Source organism: Lepidochelys kempii, unplaced genomic scaffold, assembly GCF_965140265.1.
Source record: "Lepidochelys kempii isolate rLepKem1 unplaced genomic scaffold, rLepKem1.hap2 scaffold_37, whole genome shotgun sequence".
Lineage (NCBI taxonomy): Eukaryota > Metazoa > Chordata > Testudines > Cheloniidae > Lepidochelys > Lepidochelys kempii.
In genome coordinates, this window is record NW_027333638.1 from 719693 (window position 1) to 734385 (window position 14693).

At 50.1% G+C, this 14693-nt stretch overlaps 2 protein-coding genes across 2 annotated transcripts in view; one reads left to right on the forward strand and one right to left on the reverse strand.

Annotated features, from left to right (window-relative positions):
- Positions 1–14693, reverse strand: part of LOC140904590 (uncharacterized) — a 565656-nt gene that overhangs the window by 397411 nt on the left and 153552 nt on the right.
- LOC140904598 (uncharacterized) lies at positions 2953–9157 on the forward strand. Its single transcript, XM_073327029.1, has 5 exons — positions 2953–2994; positions 4024–4150; positions 7216–7329; positions 7740–8288; positions 8457–9157. Exons 1-5 carry the CDS (start codon positions 2953–2955, stop codon positions 9155–9157), a joined length of 1533 nt encoding a protein of 510 aa, XP_073183130.1.

Sequence of the window (14693 nt, forward strand, 5' to 3'; positions counted from 1 at the left end):
CGGGGCTGGTCCCAGCTGGAGAAAGCCCCCCCCGGCCGGTCACGGGGGGGTTAATGACGGGCCCCCCCAGCACAGACCCCGGAGCGGAGCCGCAGCTGCTCCTCCGAGAGACCCGACACGAAGCAGCGCCTGGGGGCGGGGCATGGAGCAGACCGGGGGCGGGGCAGCGCCTGGGGGCGGGGCCTGGAGCAGACCGGGGGCGGGGCAGCGCCAGGGGGCGGGGCATGGAGCAGACAGGGGCGGGGCAGCGTCTGGGGGCGGAGCCCGGAGCAGACCAGGCGCTGCCTCGTGTCGGATCTGTAGGAGGAGCAGCTGCGGCTCCCCTCCGGGGTCTGTGCGGGGTGGGGCCCGTCATTAACCCCCCCCTGCTCCGGTGAGTGGGAGACCCCGGTGGGGGAGCGCTGGGCGGGGGGGGGGGCAGGAAAGTGACTCTCTGCCCCCTACCTGCCCATCCCCCACTGCCGCCCCCTCCCCGCTCCCAGGGAGCCCTCCAGCTCCCCCCCCGCCCCCTTCAGTCAGCCCCTCAGAGGGCTCCCTGCTGCCCAGGTGAACGGGGGTCGTGGGGGGGGGACCATCACTTTCTGTTTATGTATTGGACAGGCTGGATTTTATATGACAAACGGTCCCCCCTTTTCCAGCTCGTTCTTTAATAGCCACATAAAAGCCCCCCCGGTCTTGGCGTTTATCCCATGTTCTCAGTTGCGTAGTTTGTGACACGTTTTCTCTGTACGTCTCAAAGATTCCTCAAAAATACCCTCAACGTTTGCCCCACTTTTACTCTAGTTGTCTACTTCTAATTGAATATGCCCCTGAGAGCTTTCCCTGTCTCTGTAATTATAAATTACGACGAAAATCTCAGATTTACACCTTTTCTCAGATTCCTGAATATGGATCTCAAACGTTTGCCAATGTTCCCCATTTCCGCTCTATTCATTGACCAAATAGTGGTGGGAAATACACTCAGCTTTTACCTCCTATCAACAACTGCGATAAAATCCCTCTCATTTTCCACTTTCCTCTCTATAATTTGCATAAATGGATCCAAAATCCCTCAGATTTCCACCCTTTCTCTTTCATTTCTGAACACTGATCTCAAATCTCAGGTTTCCCTCTTACGATGTCATCATCAAATGTCAATTAAAAATCCTCTTGGGTTTGGGGCTGTTCCCCATGTCTCTAAATCCTAGCAACTTGTCCTTCTTTGGGGGGAACCTGTCGCCCTGAGTCCTTCTCCATCCTGGTTGGGAAATTAACCCCCCTGCAACAATGATCATCTTTCCCTCTCCTTTGAGAATCATTTGTTCCCTCCTTTCTCTCTGTTAAAAATGTTTACTGATAAAAGAGACTAGCCATATATTCAATACCCATCAAAGCCAGGGGCCTCCCCCTGTTTGGGGGATGGGTGTTCCCAGTTGGTAACAGGAGAGTTGGCTGGACCCTTTTCTTTTCTCCAGCTGGCACGGGATGAGGAGGTCCCTCTGAGTGCAGCGTGGTTCAGAAATATCCCAAACCTCATGACAAAGGGTCTCCGTGAGGGGGGGGCTTCCCGCAGTGCAAAGCTGTAGCCAACTCTGGGGTGGATCCACGGTGGCCATTATTTGCTAGTGACAGAGTATGGAAATGTCTTACTTATTTTAGCGCTCCATGGCTTCCCTTCTCCTGTTAAAGAGGCGTCCCCCCGGGCTCCCTCTGCCTGTGTGACTGGCCAGCAGGGGGCGGTGATAACTTTCTATCCACTTACCAAACACTGTGAGGGAACATTGTTGCTGCGGGGGGCAGGTGTCTGTGCGGGGAGATTGCAGCGGGAGCTGAAGGGGCATTGTGGTAGGGGGAGGCCTCTGGGTGGCTGGGAAGCGGGGGGCCCTAGTCAGGTTGGTGGATTCTGGAGGGTTTGGGGTTTCAGGGTGTAGTTCTGATGTGCCCAGCCCTAAGGCTATGGGTCCTGGAGGTGGGTATGGCTGCGGGCCTGTTGGCTGCAGACCAGTGGGGGTGGGGGTCTCTTGGCCAGGTGGGGCAAGGGGATTAGACGCTGCCTGGTGCTGTGCCAGGGGCTCTGTCTGGGATTGCCCAGCAGGCTCCTGGGACCATTGCCATGCCCAGTGCACAGAGCTGTGGTGGGGCGGTCCCTGGTGCAGAGTGAGGGGTCCTCCTGTAAAGCGTCAGGGGGTCCTGCTGGGAGGAGGAGGGGGTCCCAGGCAAATGGGCTGGCAGATCCTGGTGGAGGGCAGGTGGGGGTCCTAGGCAGGCAATGGGGAAATCCCAGGCAGGCAGTGAAGGACTATAAAATGACTCTACACAAACAGCCCCCCACCCCATTTCTCCTGCCATTTGCAGGAGCAAATCCAGCCATCGGGGAGCAAACAACCCAGGAATGAGAGTTTCCTAGCAGACAGGCATGGAGAGGGCACAGGGAAAAGGAGATAGAGAGACTGACAGGGTCCGTGGGATAAAAGAGTTTTGAAAGAGATTTCCAGCTCTCTCATCTGCCCAGACAGATGCATTACTGCACTGTGGGGAGAATCACTTTCCTGTGGACAAGACGAGGATGAGAGAGAGGAAAACCCAGTTCCTGACTCCATGTCCCTCCTGCTGGGATGTGGCTGCCGTGGGGTCAGTGTCAGAGGGAATCCTCGAAAGGGGCTCCTTTGGTTCTGCTTTTTTCTGGGATTGCGTTCAGAGACTTTGTTTTGGGATGCGGGAGGGAGAAAGGAGGTTAAAAGTGTGTCTGTGGGCCTAGCCTGGCAGGAGGGGCCAGGTGTCTGCTGTAATCCAGAGATTGAGCATTTTCTGAGCACGGCAGAATCTCGGATCTCGCTCTGCAAGGAAAGAGCCTGGGGGAAGCGTGATGTGAATTGAACTAATGTCCGTTCCTAAACTTCTACAACAGCCCTTCTTGCCCGGCCAGGTTGCAGACCGACGCTCATGTTTCTTTCCGGTTCATCCCGTCCTCCCATGGGACCAGGGAGTGACATGGCTGCAGAGGAGCCAGCTCAGGTAGGGATTATTGTGGGGGGTTCTGATCTGTTCCTGCAGGAGGGAGAGGGACAGGAAATACACGGGAGAGGGGAAGGTTTGCACCGTCTGGTTTGGAGGTTGGAGTGGGGCAGGAAATGAACAGGGTGGAGAAAGGGAGGAGGCCAGGGGGTGGCAGACCTGCTGGGAGTTGTTTAATAAGTGGCCTAGATTCTAGGAAGAGACCCATGAGGTTCGGAGGTGGAAATGCTCCAATCTGGTGAACAGAAAATAACCTACCTAGATGGGGCTGGGAAAAAGGACCAGACTCGTAGTGCTGGAGCCTGACCCAACTAACCAGCGGGTGCCTTGAAATACGAAGGGGGAAGCCACCAGTCAGGCTTAGGGGAGATTCCCCTGCTTCATATCCAGCTCTAGGAGTGGCTAAGTCATTATGCAAGGTAACCTATTTCCCCTTGTTTTTTCCTGCCCCCCCCACCCCCCCAACGTTCTTGTTAAACCCTGGATTTGTGCTGGAAATGGGCCACCTTGATTATCATACACATTGTAAGGAGAGTGATCACTTTAGATAAGCTGTTACCAGCAGGAGAGTGGGGTGGGAGGAGGTATTTTTTTCATGATTTGTGTGTATATAAAAAGTTCTTCTACACTTTCCACAGTTTGCATCCGATGAAGTGAGCTGTAGCTCACGAAAGCTTATGCTCAAATAAATTGGATAGTTTCTAAGGTGCCACAAGTCCTCCTTTTCTTTTCACAAGGAGGAGGGTGTTGGGCTTCCTACAAGAGATCTCTCCCTAGACCCTGCTCGGGGCAGCATCTCCGGTATCAGTCTGTGGCTAGTAGGTGTGTGATGGATCTGCTGGGAGAGAGGAGGGGCTCTCTCTTCGCCCCCTCACCCTGGTGTTTCCTGGGTGCTCTGAGCAGGGTGGGGGTGGGACTCTGTTGACTGCGGTCCACCCAGAGTTTCGTTTGATTGGCTCCTCTCCCCCACGAATAGTGGGGCTGTGAGTGGGGCAGCAGGTCCTGAGTGTGGGGCTCTGGCTCTTTCAGGGGACGGTGACCTTCGAGGAGGTGGCTGTGTATTTCACCAGGGAAGAGTGGGCTCTGCTGGACCCCGCTCAGAGAGCCCTCTACAGAGACGTCATGCAGGAGACCTATGAGAATGTGACCTCGCTGGGTAAGGGTTCCTGTCCCCTTGGTTCTTGGAAGGGGAACTGAAGAGATGAGGTTCACGCCACCCCCACAATGCCACCTCTGCTCTGTCCTGTTCCAGCATCACCCCAGCATGCCAGTGACACACACACGACCAGAGACCCTCCCCTGCTGCTGAACGCTGTGGGAAGAGAGCACAGGAGCAGAATCGCACAGTGTCAAATATCTCCTGTTTGCACAAATAAAATGGGGGGTTAGGTCCAGCATATCGAACAGAAGCTTCCTACCCCGGCCTTCTCTCAAACCCTGAGCCTTCTCCACCCAGACCAGAATGTGCTTGGGGTGTAAGAAGCAGGCTGCTGGGGTCAGAGCGGCTGGTCCAGGGTTACTGATCACACAGACCTTGAATGCTGGCTGGGGGAATCCAGACAAGGGAGCTCCAGCAGCAGAGCATTGAAACTCAGCCAGGATTACAGATGACACAACTCCTCACTGCTCCGGATTGCCCCGTGCATGGGACAATGGCCTCGGTTGCTGGTGAAAATCCTTGAGACCTGGAGAGTTGCTCCCCCCATCCCCATGTGCACTAACCACAATCTACCTTCTCTGCAGACTTGGTTTTTTGAGTCCCTCATTCCTGAAGTCACATGACCCCGATTCTTATTCTTATTTTTCACATTCTGCTTTTCTAGACTATTTAGAGTCTGTTGCTTCTGAATGATAGTTTCTAATTTCCCAGTGTTCTCCACAGCCAGGGATTTTCCTACTCCCTCCCATTGCACTGGACTCACTAGGTTCCCTGGTATTTCAGAATGGCCACACTGGGACAGACCAAAGGTCCATCTAGCCCAGTGTCCTGTCTTCCGACAGTGACCAGCGCCAGGTGTCCCAGAGGGAATGAACAGAACAGGGAATCATGAAGTGATTCATCTCCTGTCACCCATTCACAGCTTATGACAAAGAGAAGTTAGGGACACCATCCCTGCCCATCCTGGCTAATAACCATTCACGGACCTGTCCTCAATAGATTTCTCATGGTGTTTTTTTTTTTTTGTAACCCTGTTATAATCTTGTCCTTCACAACGTCCTCTGGCAAGGAGTTCCCCAGGTTGACTGTGCATTGTGTGAAGAAATACTTCCTTTTGCTTCTTATAAACCTGCTGCCTATTAATTTGATTGGGTGATTCCTAGTCCTTGCGTTATGAGAAGGAGTAAATGACACGTCCTTATTTACTTTCTCCACGGCAGTTTTGATTTTATAGACCTCTCTCATATCCCCCCTTTGTCTGTTTTCCAAGCTGAATAGTCCCGGTCTTTTTAATCTTTCCCCGTACAGAAGAGTTTCATACCTGTAATCATTTGGGTTGCCCTTTTCTGAACCTTTTCCAATTCCAATATATCTTTTTTTGAGATGGGGCAACCACATCTGCAGGCAGTATTCGAGATGTGGGTGTACCATGGGTTTATATAGAGGCGATAGGATATTTTCTGTCTTCTTATCTATCCATTTCAGAATGATTCCCAACATTCTCTTTGCTTTTTGACTGCCGTGGCACACTGAGTTGATGTTTTCAGAGAACTGTGCCCAGTGACTCCAAGATCCCTCTGTTGAGTGGAAACAGCTCATTTAGAGCCCATCATTTTATATGTGTAGTTGGGATTATGTTTTCCAATGGGCTGCAATATGGTGCTATCCTGCTATCCTGTTCCCATTCTCATAAAAGAAGAAGAGCATCCAAATGCGTGTTTACCTTCATTCCCTCAGCGGTCCTCATGGGAATCCCTGATCGGTTCCAAAGTGTATTAAAACCTTTCTTAAAGGGTTACCTCCTGGTGGTTATCAGGTCCTGTGAGTTTGTAGCCCAGAAAGACCCCCCTCAGTCAGCTCAAACTCAGCTGTTTATCCCCCAAAAGTCTGTCGTCTTCAGTCTCCTGAATGAGGGTGACTCCCTTTCTGCATTGGGTAAAGCTTCAAAAGGTGGAGCTCTGCATAACCAGCCTTGAGATCTGGCATTCATCACCCCGTAGCGATACCAGCTTGCACAGGAAACCCATCCCGCAGCCCTTCCTGGTATCATGTGGCGCATCTCGGCATCATAGTCTGTGAAGAATTCATGCTTTCAAGGGCTGGCTTAGATCTACAGATAACAGTCATAATTAGGGCAAGAGTTTGCAGGCAATGAAAAGAGAGTAATTGACAAACGTGAGCAATATCTAATCCTTTAAAGCCTGAAAGTGCCTTGGGGGGAGGGGACAGGAGCCGGCTGTGTGGGGGCGGTGGGGCTCAGATACTGGGCATTGAGAGCCTAGAGCCAGCTGTGCGCTGGAGAGACGGGGCATGAACCAGCTGTGTACAGGGGAGATGAGCAGGGGAGAGGTGCTGTGGACACAGCCGCGAGCAGCTGTGAGTGCCGTCCTCTCTGCAGCATGATGAGAGAGCCTGGCATCCCACTGCCGATCCCAGACTTGTATGAGGAGGGAAGAAATTGGCATCAAGTCTCAACCGCAGCCAGCCTGTGCCCTGGGGAGGAGACGGGTGTCTCCAGGGAGAAATCTGGGGGATTGTGACCCTGCATGCCCCACCCACCCTCTGATCAGCAATTCCGGATATTAACGGTGATTCCAGAAACAAAGAGTAATTTTGGGAAAAAATGCAGTCCTAGCGACAATTTCCGGAAAACACTGGCCCTGGTTGGAACATTAAATCCGATAGTCTCAAGATCTAGGCCTGGGTTGATCAGATCTGCCACTCTGCCTTCACGGAGTTCACTCTGCTGGTGGGTTCTACCCCTTCCCCCATTCTGTGTCTGCCTTGTCTATTTAGATTGTAACTTCTTCAGGGCACGGGCCATCAACGCTTCTCGGTTTGTACTGTGCCTAGCAAAATGAGGACCCACTGTTAGTTGGCCCTTAGGCACTAAGGTAATGAATATGATTTATAATAATCATCTCCTGGCACTTTGAGCCAAGGAAGCCGGCCTTGGGACGTTACTACTTAAAAGTGAGCTGGGCTTAAAAGCATGGAATATTCTTTGTGACAAGTATCCCACAAATTCCACTGACCTCCCTTGTTTTCTTTGCCTTGAGCAGGGTTTCCAGTTTCCAGAACTGATGTGATCTCGCAGCTGGAACGAGGGGAGGAGCCGTGGGTCCCAGACCTTCATGGCTCTAAGAAAAAAGTGCTCCCGAGAGCTGCCTGCATAGGTGAGGCATTGGTTAAACCAACCCCAAAACTGTCGGTGAATACAGGAAACATTTGGGATGCCCTACAAAGACCTTGTGAGCTCTCCAAGTTCAGGATTGTTCCCTGCAGATGTAGAATCGTTAGGCAGAGGTCACTCATGGCTTCCCACCTATCCTGACTGACAACTGGCAGCAGGTCCCTCCCCAATCTCGATGTCCCCTGAGATTTCTTCTGACATACGGACCCAGAACTGATCCCTTCCTTTCTTTCCTCTGGGGAAGGTTGAAGGGAAAATCAGCTCCTGATAAGTTTGATCTGTCCTGTACACATTTTGGTTCCTTCATCCCTTTTTCCATTCTTCTCTCTGAGATTTCCTTTCTCTCTGGCGCAGGCAGAGACTTACGTCTGGATTCTCTCGGTCTCCCGTCAGGTGTTGGGATGGTGAGTGAAAACGAGGAGGAACCCCAGCAGGAAGATGCTGAGCGAGTAGAAGCCCATGGGATGTTGTCAGGAAGGTCCAAAGGGAATGATTCTGGGAGCTGTGCACGCCCAGAAAAAACAAAAGCCTGTGAGAGTCAGCAGAGGCCAGAGGAAAACTTCGGTAGCCAGTCAGACCTTATTACACGTGAGAGAATGAACTTGGAAGGAACACGCTACACATGCCTCGAGTGTGGGAAAAGCTTCAAAGGGAGCTCGGACCTTCTCACACATCAGAGAATCCACATGGGTGAGAAACCTTACGCATGCTGTGTGTGTGGGAAATGCTTCAAGCGGAGCTCACATCTCATTGCACATAAGAGAGTCCACATAGATGACAAACCTTATGGCTGCCCTGAGTGTGGGAAACACTTCAAGCGGAGCTCACACCTTATTACACATCGGAAAATCCACACAGGTGAGAAACCTTACGGATGCCCTGAGTGTGGGAAACACTTCAAGCAGAGCTCACACCTTATTACACATCGGAAAATCCACACGGGTGAGAAACCTTATGGATGCCCTGAGTGTGGGAAGCACTTCATTGACAGTTCATCCCTCCTCTCACATCAGCGAATCCACACAGGGGAGAGGCCCTACACATGCTCTCAGTGCGGGAGAAGCTTCAGTCAGAGCTCTACCCTAATCACACATCAGAGAACGCACACAGGAGAGACCCCCTACATGTGCTCTGAGTGTGGGAAAAGCTTTAATCGGAGCTCTGTACTGACCACACATAGAAGAATCCACACAGGTGAGAAGCCTTATGGATGCTCTGAGTGTGGGAAACGCTTCAATCGGAGCTCATACCTTATCATACATCGGCGAATCCATACGGGTGAGAAACCTTATGGATGCCGTGAGTGTGGCAAACACTTCAATCAAAGCTCAGCCCTTACCACACATCAGAGAATCCACACCGGTGAGAGGCCCTACACGTGCTCTGAGTGCGGGAAAAGCTTCAGTCAGAGCTCTACCCTAATCACACATCAGAGAACGCACACAGGAGAGACCCCCTACATGTGCTCTGAGTGCGGGAAAAGCTTTAATCGGAGATCTGTACTGACCACACATAGAAGAATCCACACAGGTGAGAAGACTTATGGATGCTCTGAGTGTGGGAAACGCTTCAATCGGAGCTCATACCTTATCATACATCGGCGAATCCATACGGGTGAGAAACCTTATGGATGCCGTGAGTGTGGCAAACACTTCAATCAAAGCTCAGCCCTTACCACACATCAGCGAATCCACACAGGAGAGAGGCCCTACACGTGCTCTGAGTGTGGGAGAAGCTTCAATCAGCGCTCAACCCTTATTAGACATCAGAAAATCCACAAGGGAGTGATCTGTAACAAATGCCTTGACTAGGGCTGGCCAAAGGTATTTTTTTCTTTTAAATCACATTTGCTAATTCCCACTTAGTGATCTGTGCCCCATCTTCACCGTGGTTACTCAGCTCCCCCAGATGAGTTGCCTGCTCCTGCCTTTTGCAGCTCACCCTTCTTTGGGGTCAATCCTGTGATGTTTTCTATCAACTCCTTTCCTTTTGGGTCAAAGGAGTGTGTGTCCCTCCAGCCAGGAATGTTCATCAGCTCCAGGTGGGGGAGAGAGGTTTGTTCCCAACAAGCTACACTGAGGCAAAAACTACCCGTGCCTTACATCCACTAGGACTCTACATGGCGTTGGCTGCTCAAGTTAGTGATCTTGGTGTTAAAAGACAATTACAGTTGTCGTGCAGATGCAGCCGAGGTGCAGTGGTTGGCATTAGCTTTCCCCTTGACCTGACCTAAACTCCATCACATGTCCTAGTCTAAACAAAGCCTGAGCATCACAGTTATACTGTTCCCCCATTTAAAAACAATTGTTAGTCATCAAGTTCCCCCACCAGGATCATATTGTTTCATTCCCAGTTGTCACAGTTCAGAGCGCTGTTGCTTCACGTTTTCCTGAAAGCAGATATTTTTCCTCCCGTTTTCCTCCCTTAAAATATATTGAAGTATAACAAAGAGCAGGAATAGGGAAGGGATAGGGAAAAATGTCTTTTCCCCTCTGTAACAACAGAAGAACATAGGGTAAATCAGAGGGATTCTCCATCACCATCTCTATCCCCCTGTTCTTCAATTGGTAAGGTCAATATTTCCCGAAGGGGCTGGGAAGAGGATTCTCTAGTAAATGATTTGGAACTAAGCAAAAGACCCATTCATTTGCCTCCCAAAGCAGTTGTGGCCCATGCCCTGCAGGAGGTTGCTCCTGAAGATCTTCCCTTCCTAATCAGGTGCATGTTGCCTCTTATTTGGGAAATGCAATCCCTTCCTAGGTAGAGATGGGAAAAATGGAAGTGACATTTCTGTTCAGCTCACTCCTGGCAGATGCTGTAAATGTGTAGGAAATGACATCCATGAGGAATGTGATAGAGCTGCAGAAAGACACCCATTTTGAGTAGATACCTGACATTTGGTGTCTTAGAGGGATTCTAAGCCGCACCTGAATTTAGTCCCTTATTTAAATCTGAGCCACCAGATTAAAGAAACAAAAGGGCATATTTGGGGGAGTTCTACCTCAGTATCGCTACTCATATGTTGTGTGGTTGGTGAAGAATTCTACGCCAGAGCCGTGTAAAATTGCTACAACTAAGGTCAAAGATTTGACAAGAACTCAGGTAGAAATGAGAGGTACGAGTGGTTGATTTTCACCCCAGAGATGGACGCTATGGTGACCTGTGGCCAAGGTAAACTGTTTTTAGAATTGCTCACACTTCTAAAGGATGCCATGATGAAACTGGGAACAACTGTCTTTTACCATTTGGATCCCAAGTTTCCTGAAGCACAGAGAGAAACAGCTGATTCCTTCAGAGCCATGCCATGCCTATGGGTCCCAAACTGGCTGCCTTGCTGGACAAGAAGCACTTCTGTGTTGGTTAAATGATGGTAGCCAATGAGGGAATGTAACAGATTCCAAGTTCAGACTGCAGGATACGTGAATGCTGAGTCCAGAGTCTGTGGTTTGGTCTCTTAGTTTTGCGCTTGAGTCTAATGCATGTGTCTCACTGTTCTGCCTCCTGCTACTCTGAAAGATTAGAAAGTGTGAAAGTAGAGCACAGGTGGTTTTTCTCATGATGCAGCCTTCCCACGTAGTGTGAGACCCCTTCCACCCACACTTCTGGGAGAAGACCCAGGGAGAAATGAACCCTCAGAAATGGAAGGCTCCTAGGTTATGGGAGAATGTGATTTCACACAGAGCTCACTGGGTGAAAATGGGAATTAAGAGAAAACTGCCCTAAAGGTTTATAGTTTGTAATCTTTGAAGAAATTGTTACCAGCAACAAGGAAATTGCACATGAAGTTTATTAGTGTAAGGTAAGAGGCTGATTCTGTGATCATTTTCAGTGTTACAGTATAATTCAGGTTTTCTTCTAGCCCCCTCCTACAAAATAGCAAATGGTGGCTAATCCTGCAATAAAAACCTGACTCCAAAGGAATCAGGTTTGGGGGAAAATGTGAGAGAAATAGCATGTACGAGAATAGAGACCCAGTATAGACTGGAATGATTTCTGTTTCAAATGGAATTTATTTGGTAAATTTTAAAATAAATTTTCTGTTGGGAGGAAAACTACTTGAGAGAAGATGTGGAACCTTTTCCCCAGTGAGAGGGAAAGAGCCAGAGAGTTCCCCAGGGCTCTTGTTCGCAAAGCAAAGATGTCACATTAGGCAGGAGATGTCAAGTTCTACAATGGTGATGGGCGAGTGATGGGAGCTTTTCTGGGTGGTTGTTGTTTGGTTGTTTTTTTTCATGTAATTTTTGTTTTGTTTTTGCAACTAGTTCTTTTTATAGCTGCTGAGCCCCCTTGTCCTTTTGAGCACAGCTCTTTAACCCTCAGGCCTGGCTCTGGAAACCTCAGAACCGGCTTTGCGGTTTTTTTTTTCATGTTTGCTATCTTTGGAGTTCGCACATCCACACGACATGCGGTTCACAGCAACGGATACTTTGAGAAACCTGCTGGGTGAAGCAGGCCTTTTCCAAACTGACATTGGCCCAAATTCTGCCTCAATTCAGCTGGATTGGGACACGTCTGTGTCAAAGGAGTGGTTCACACCTGATTTGCCCAGAGACCTCAGAGGAGGGGTAGTTAGATATAGGATAAGTAGGAATCGACAACAATTAAGTTAAATATAAAGGTGAAAGACCCTCACCTTGCAGGTCAACAAGCCTGTTCTGTTCTTTCCATCCAATGCATCTGGCACTGGTCGCTCTCAGGTAGCACACTGGGCTTGACGGACCATTGGTCTGACCCAGTCTATGACCTGTCGTGCGTTCTTATGGAAGTCCTCTGCGGGCTTGTCTACACGGGCAAGTTTCTGCACAGGAAAGCAGCTTTCTGCGGTGTAACTCCCGAGGTGCGCACTCAGATTTCGTGATGCATGATAGGAAGGGGCCATGACAGGGACACACTGCCGTGCGGGGTCAAAATGAAGGAGCTGTGACATGCCTACCACAAGGTGCAGGAGGCAAACTGCTGCTCCATATTGGGGGCTAACTAACCCCAGCATCACGGCAAGAATCTACCTAGCAGCTGGAGAAAAAATATGAATGAGAGTCAAAGACACCTCCACGTGGCCTGTCTCTTCCCCAATCTCAACACCTGGAAGATTGTCTGGAAGACTCAGAATTTGAACTGCAGAGATTGGTCTCAGGCTGAGAGGGAATTCAGTCTGTGTATTAAGAACTCAACATGGCCTGGAGCAACCAGTGAGTGAGAAAAGCTGTTTGATCCAATTCTTGCTTAGTATATTCAAATTAGAGTTTAGACTGGGAGTCTGTTTTCATTTGTTATGTAACCACTTTTGACCTCTGTAACCAATACTTATACTCAGTTAAAATCTAACTTTCTGGAGTTAATAAACTTATTTTACTATTTTATACTTACTCCTGAGTTTGTCCAAAGTGCTTGGGAAAGTTGCTCACATGACAAAGGCTGGTGCATGTCCCCTTTATTTTTGATGAAGTGGCGAACTAATTAATGAGCTTACACTTTTCAAGAGAAGGACTGAGACGATCGCATTCTGACCTTTTACTGACACTTCTTTAATAACTAAAAAAAAAGAACAGGAGGACTTGTGGCACCTTAGAGGCTAACTGATTTATTTGAGCACTGTCCAGTTTTGGGCCCCACACTTCAAGAAGGATGTGGATAAATTGGAGAGAGTCCAGCAAAGGGCAACAAAAATGATTAGGGGACTGGAACACATGAGTTATGAGGAGAGGCTGAGGGAACTGGGATTGTTTAGTCTACGGAAGAGAAGAATGAAGGGGGATTTGATAGCTGCTTTTAACTACCTGAAAGGTGGATCCAAAGAGGATGGATCTAGACTATTCTCAGTGATAGCAGATGACAGGACAAGGAGGAATGGTCTCAAGTTGCAGTGGGGGAGATTTAGGTTGTATATTAGGAAAAACCTTTTCACTAGGAGGGTGGTGAAACACTGGAATGCATTACCTAGGGAAGTGGTGGAATCCCCTTTCTTAGAAGTTTCTAAGGACAGGCTTGACAAAGCCCTGGCTGGGATGATTTAGTTGGGGTTGGTCCTGCTTTGGGCAGGGGGTAGGACTAGATTCCACCTGAGGACCCTTCCAACCCTGATCTTCTATGATTCGATGACCCTCCTCCAGGAGTGACAGAGCCTGGCATGTGCTGGAAGAAGCGGGGAGCTCTGGTGCCCACAGACCTGTCCTGGCATTTTTCTCAGCAGCAAAGAAATCAATTCTCCCTGCCCCTGAGCAACCCACCCACAGCTAATGGCAGCATTGGTGGGGGGTCCCAAGCTTTGCACCAACGTCCACATTTCAGACCTTCCTCTCATGGCACTTTCCATGTGAATTAGGACAAGCAAGCTGGGGAAGCTCCATGGGGTAATAGAAACCAGGGCTGCAGGGAAGGTTTGAACTCACAACCCCAGCAATATTGCCCTTTGCACTAACCACTTGCACCCCTGCAGGGGCTCCTTGGACAGCGCTGGGAAGTCGGCCGTGATCGGTCTCTGTGGTTTGCACCTTTGCCTGGCAATTGAAAGGCTGCCGGTTCAAACCTCACTCAAGCTGTGGCTTTCCAGCAATGAGACTCCAGTCCATTTTAACAGGAAGAAAATCTCCTCTATTCTGGTTTAGCCCCATTTGACTCCTTCTGCCCGTCTTCTTCCTCCCCCATCGGTCCCTTTCCTTCCCCATTGGGGCCATGCAGAGGGGAGCCCCAGTCAGTCTCAGTCACCGAGAGGCTGTATCCCATAAGGGGAGGGAGGGGTCGCTGTAAAGCATTGATAATGGGTGGGGGAGGGGTGTGCGTGGTTAGGGGGAGAAAGTCTGGAGAACTAACAGTGGGGCCCAGAGAGATTCCCCCACAGACTGGGGAGATCCCCTGCTGCCCACCATCACCCAGCTCTGGGAAGAACAACTTGGGATTGCTTGGGGAACCCACCTTTAAAAACACAAGTGTTCCATGCTAGTTACATTTGAATAAGACCAAAGCCGCCTCAAACCCAGTGTCACAGTCACTGGGATGACTTTGTCCTGACATTTTACCGGCCGCAGCCACAAAGCGAGTCAAATTACGGCTCCCGTTCGGCGTCAAGGCTCACAGACGAACCCAGAGGCTTTTCCTTCCTCAGGTTCTGCCGTCATTTCAGTGCTGGCCTGTTCCGAGATTCATCGTTGTGCAAAGCAGCGTCAGGCCCTGAAACTGGACGAGCCCAGAGCAGAGGCTGCCTTCATTTAACCCTCCAAAAACCAACCCGCCGAAACGTGGATTAGCACCCATGCTCCTCCAGCCGCAGGGGAGGCGCCTCATCTGGGCCCCTGGTGCCCATGCTCCAGCAACATAAGACCACGGGGGCCTGGCTCCACCCAAGTCCGG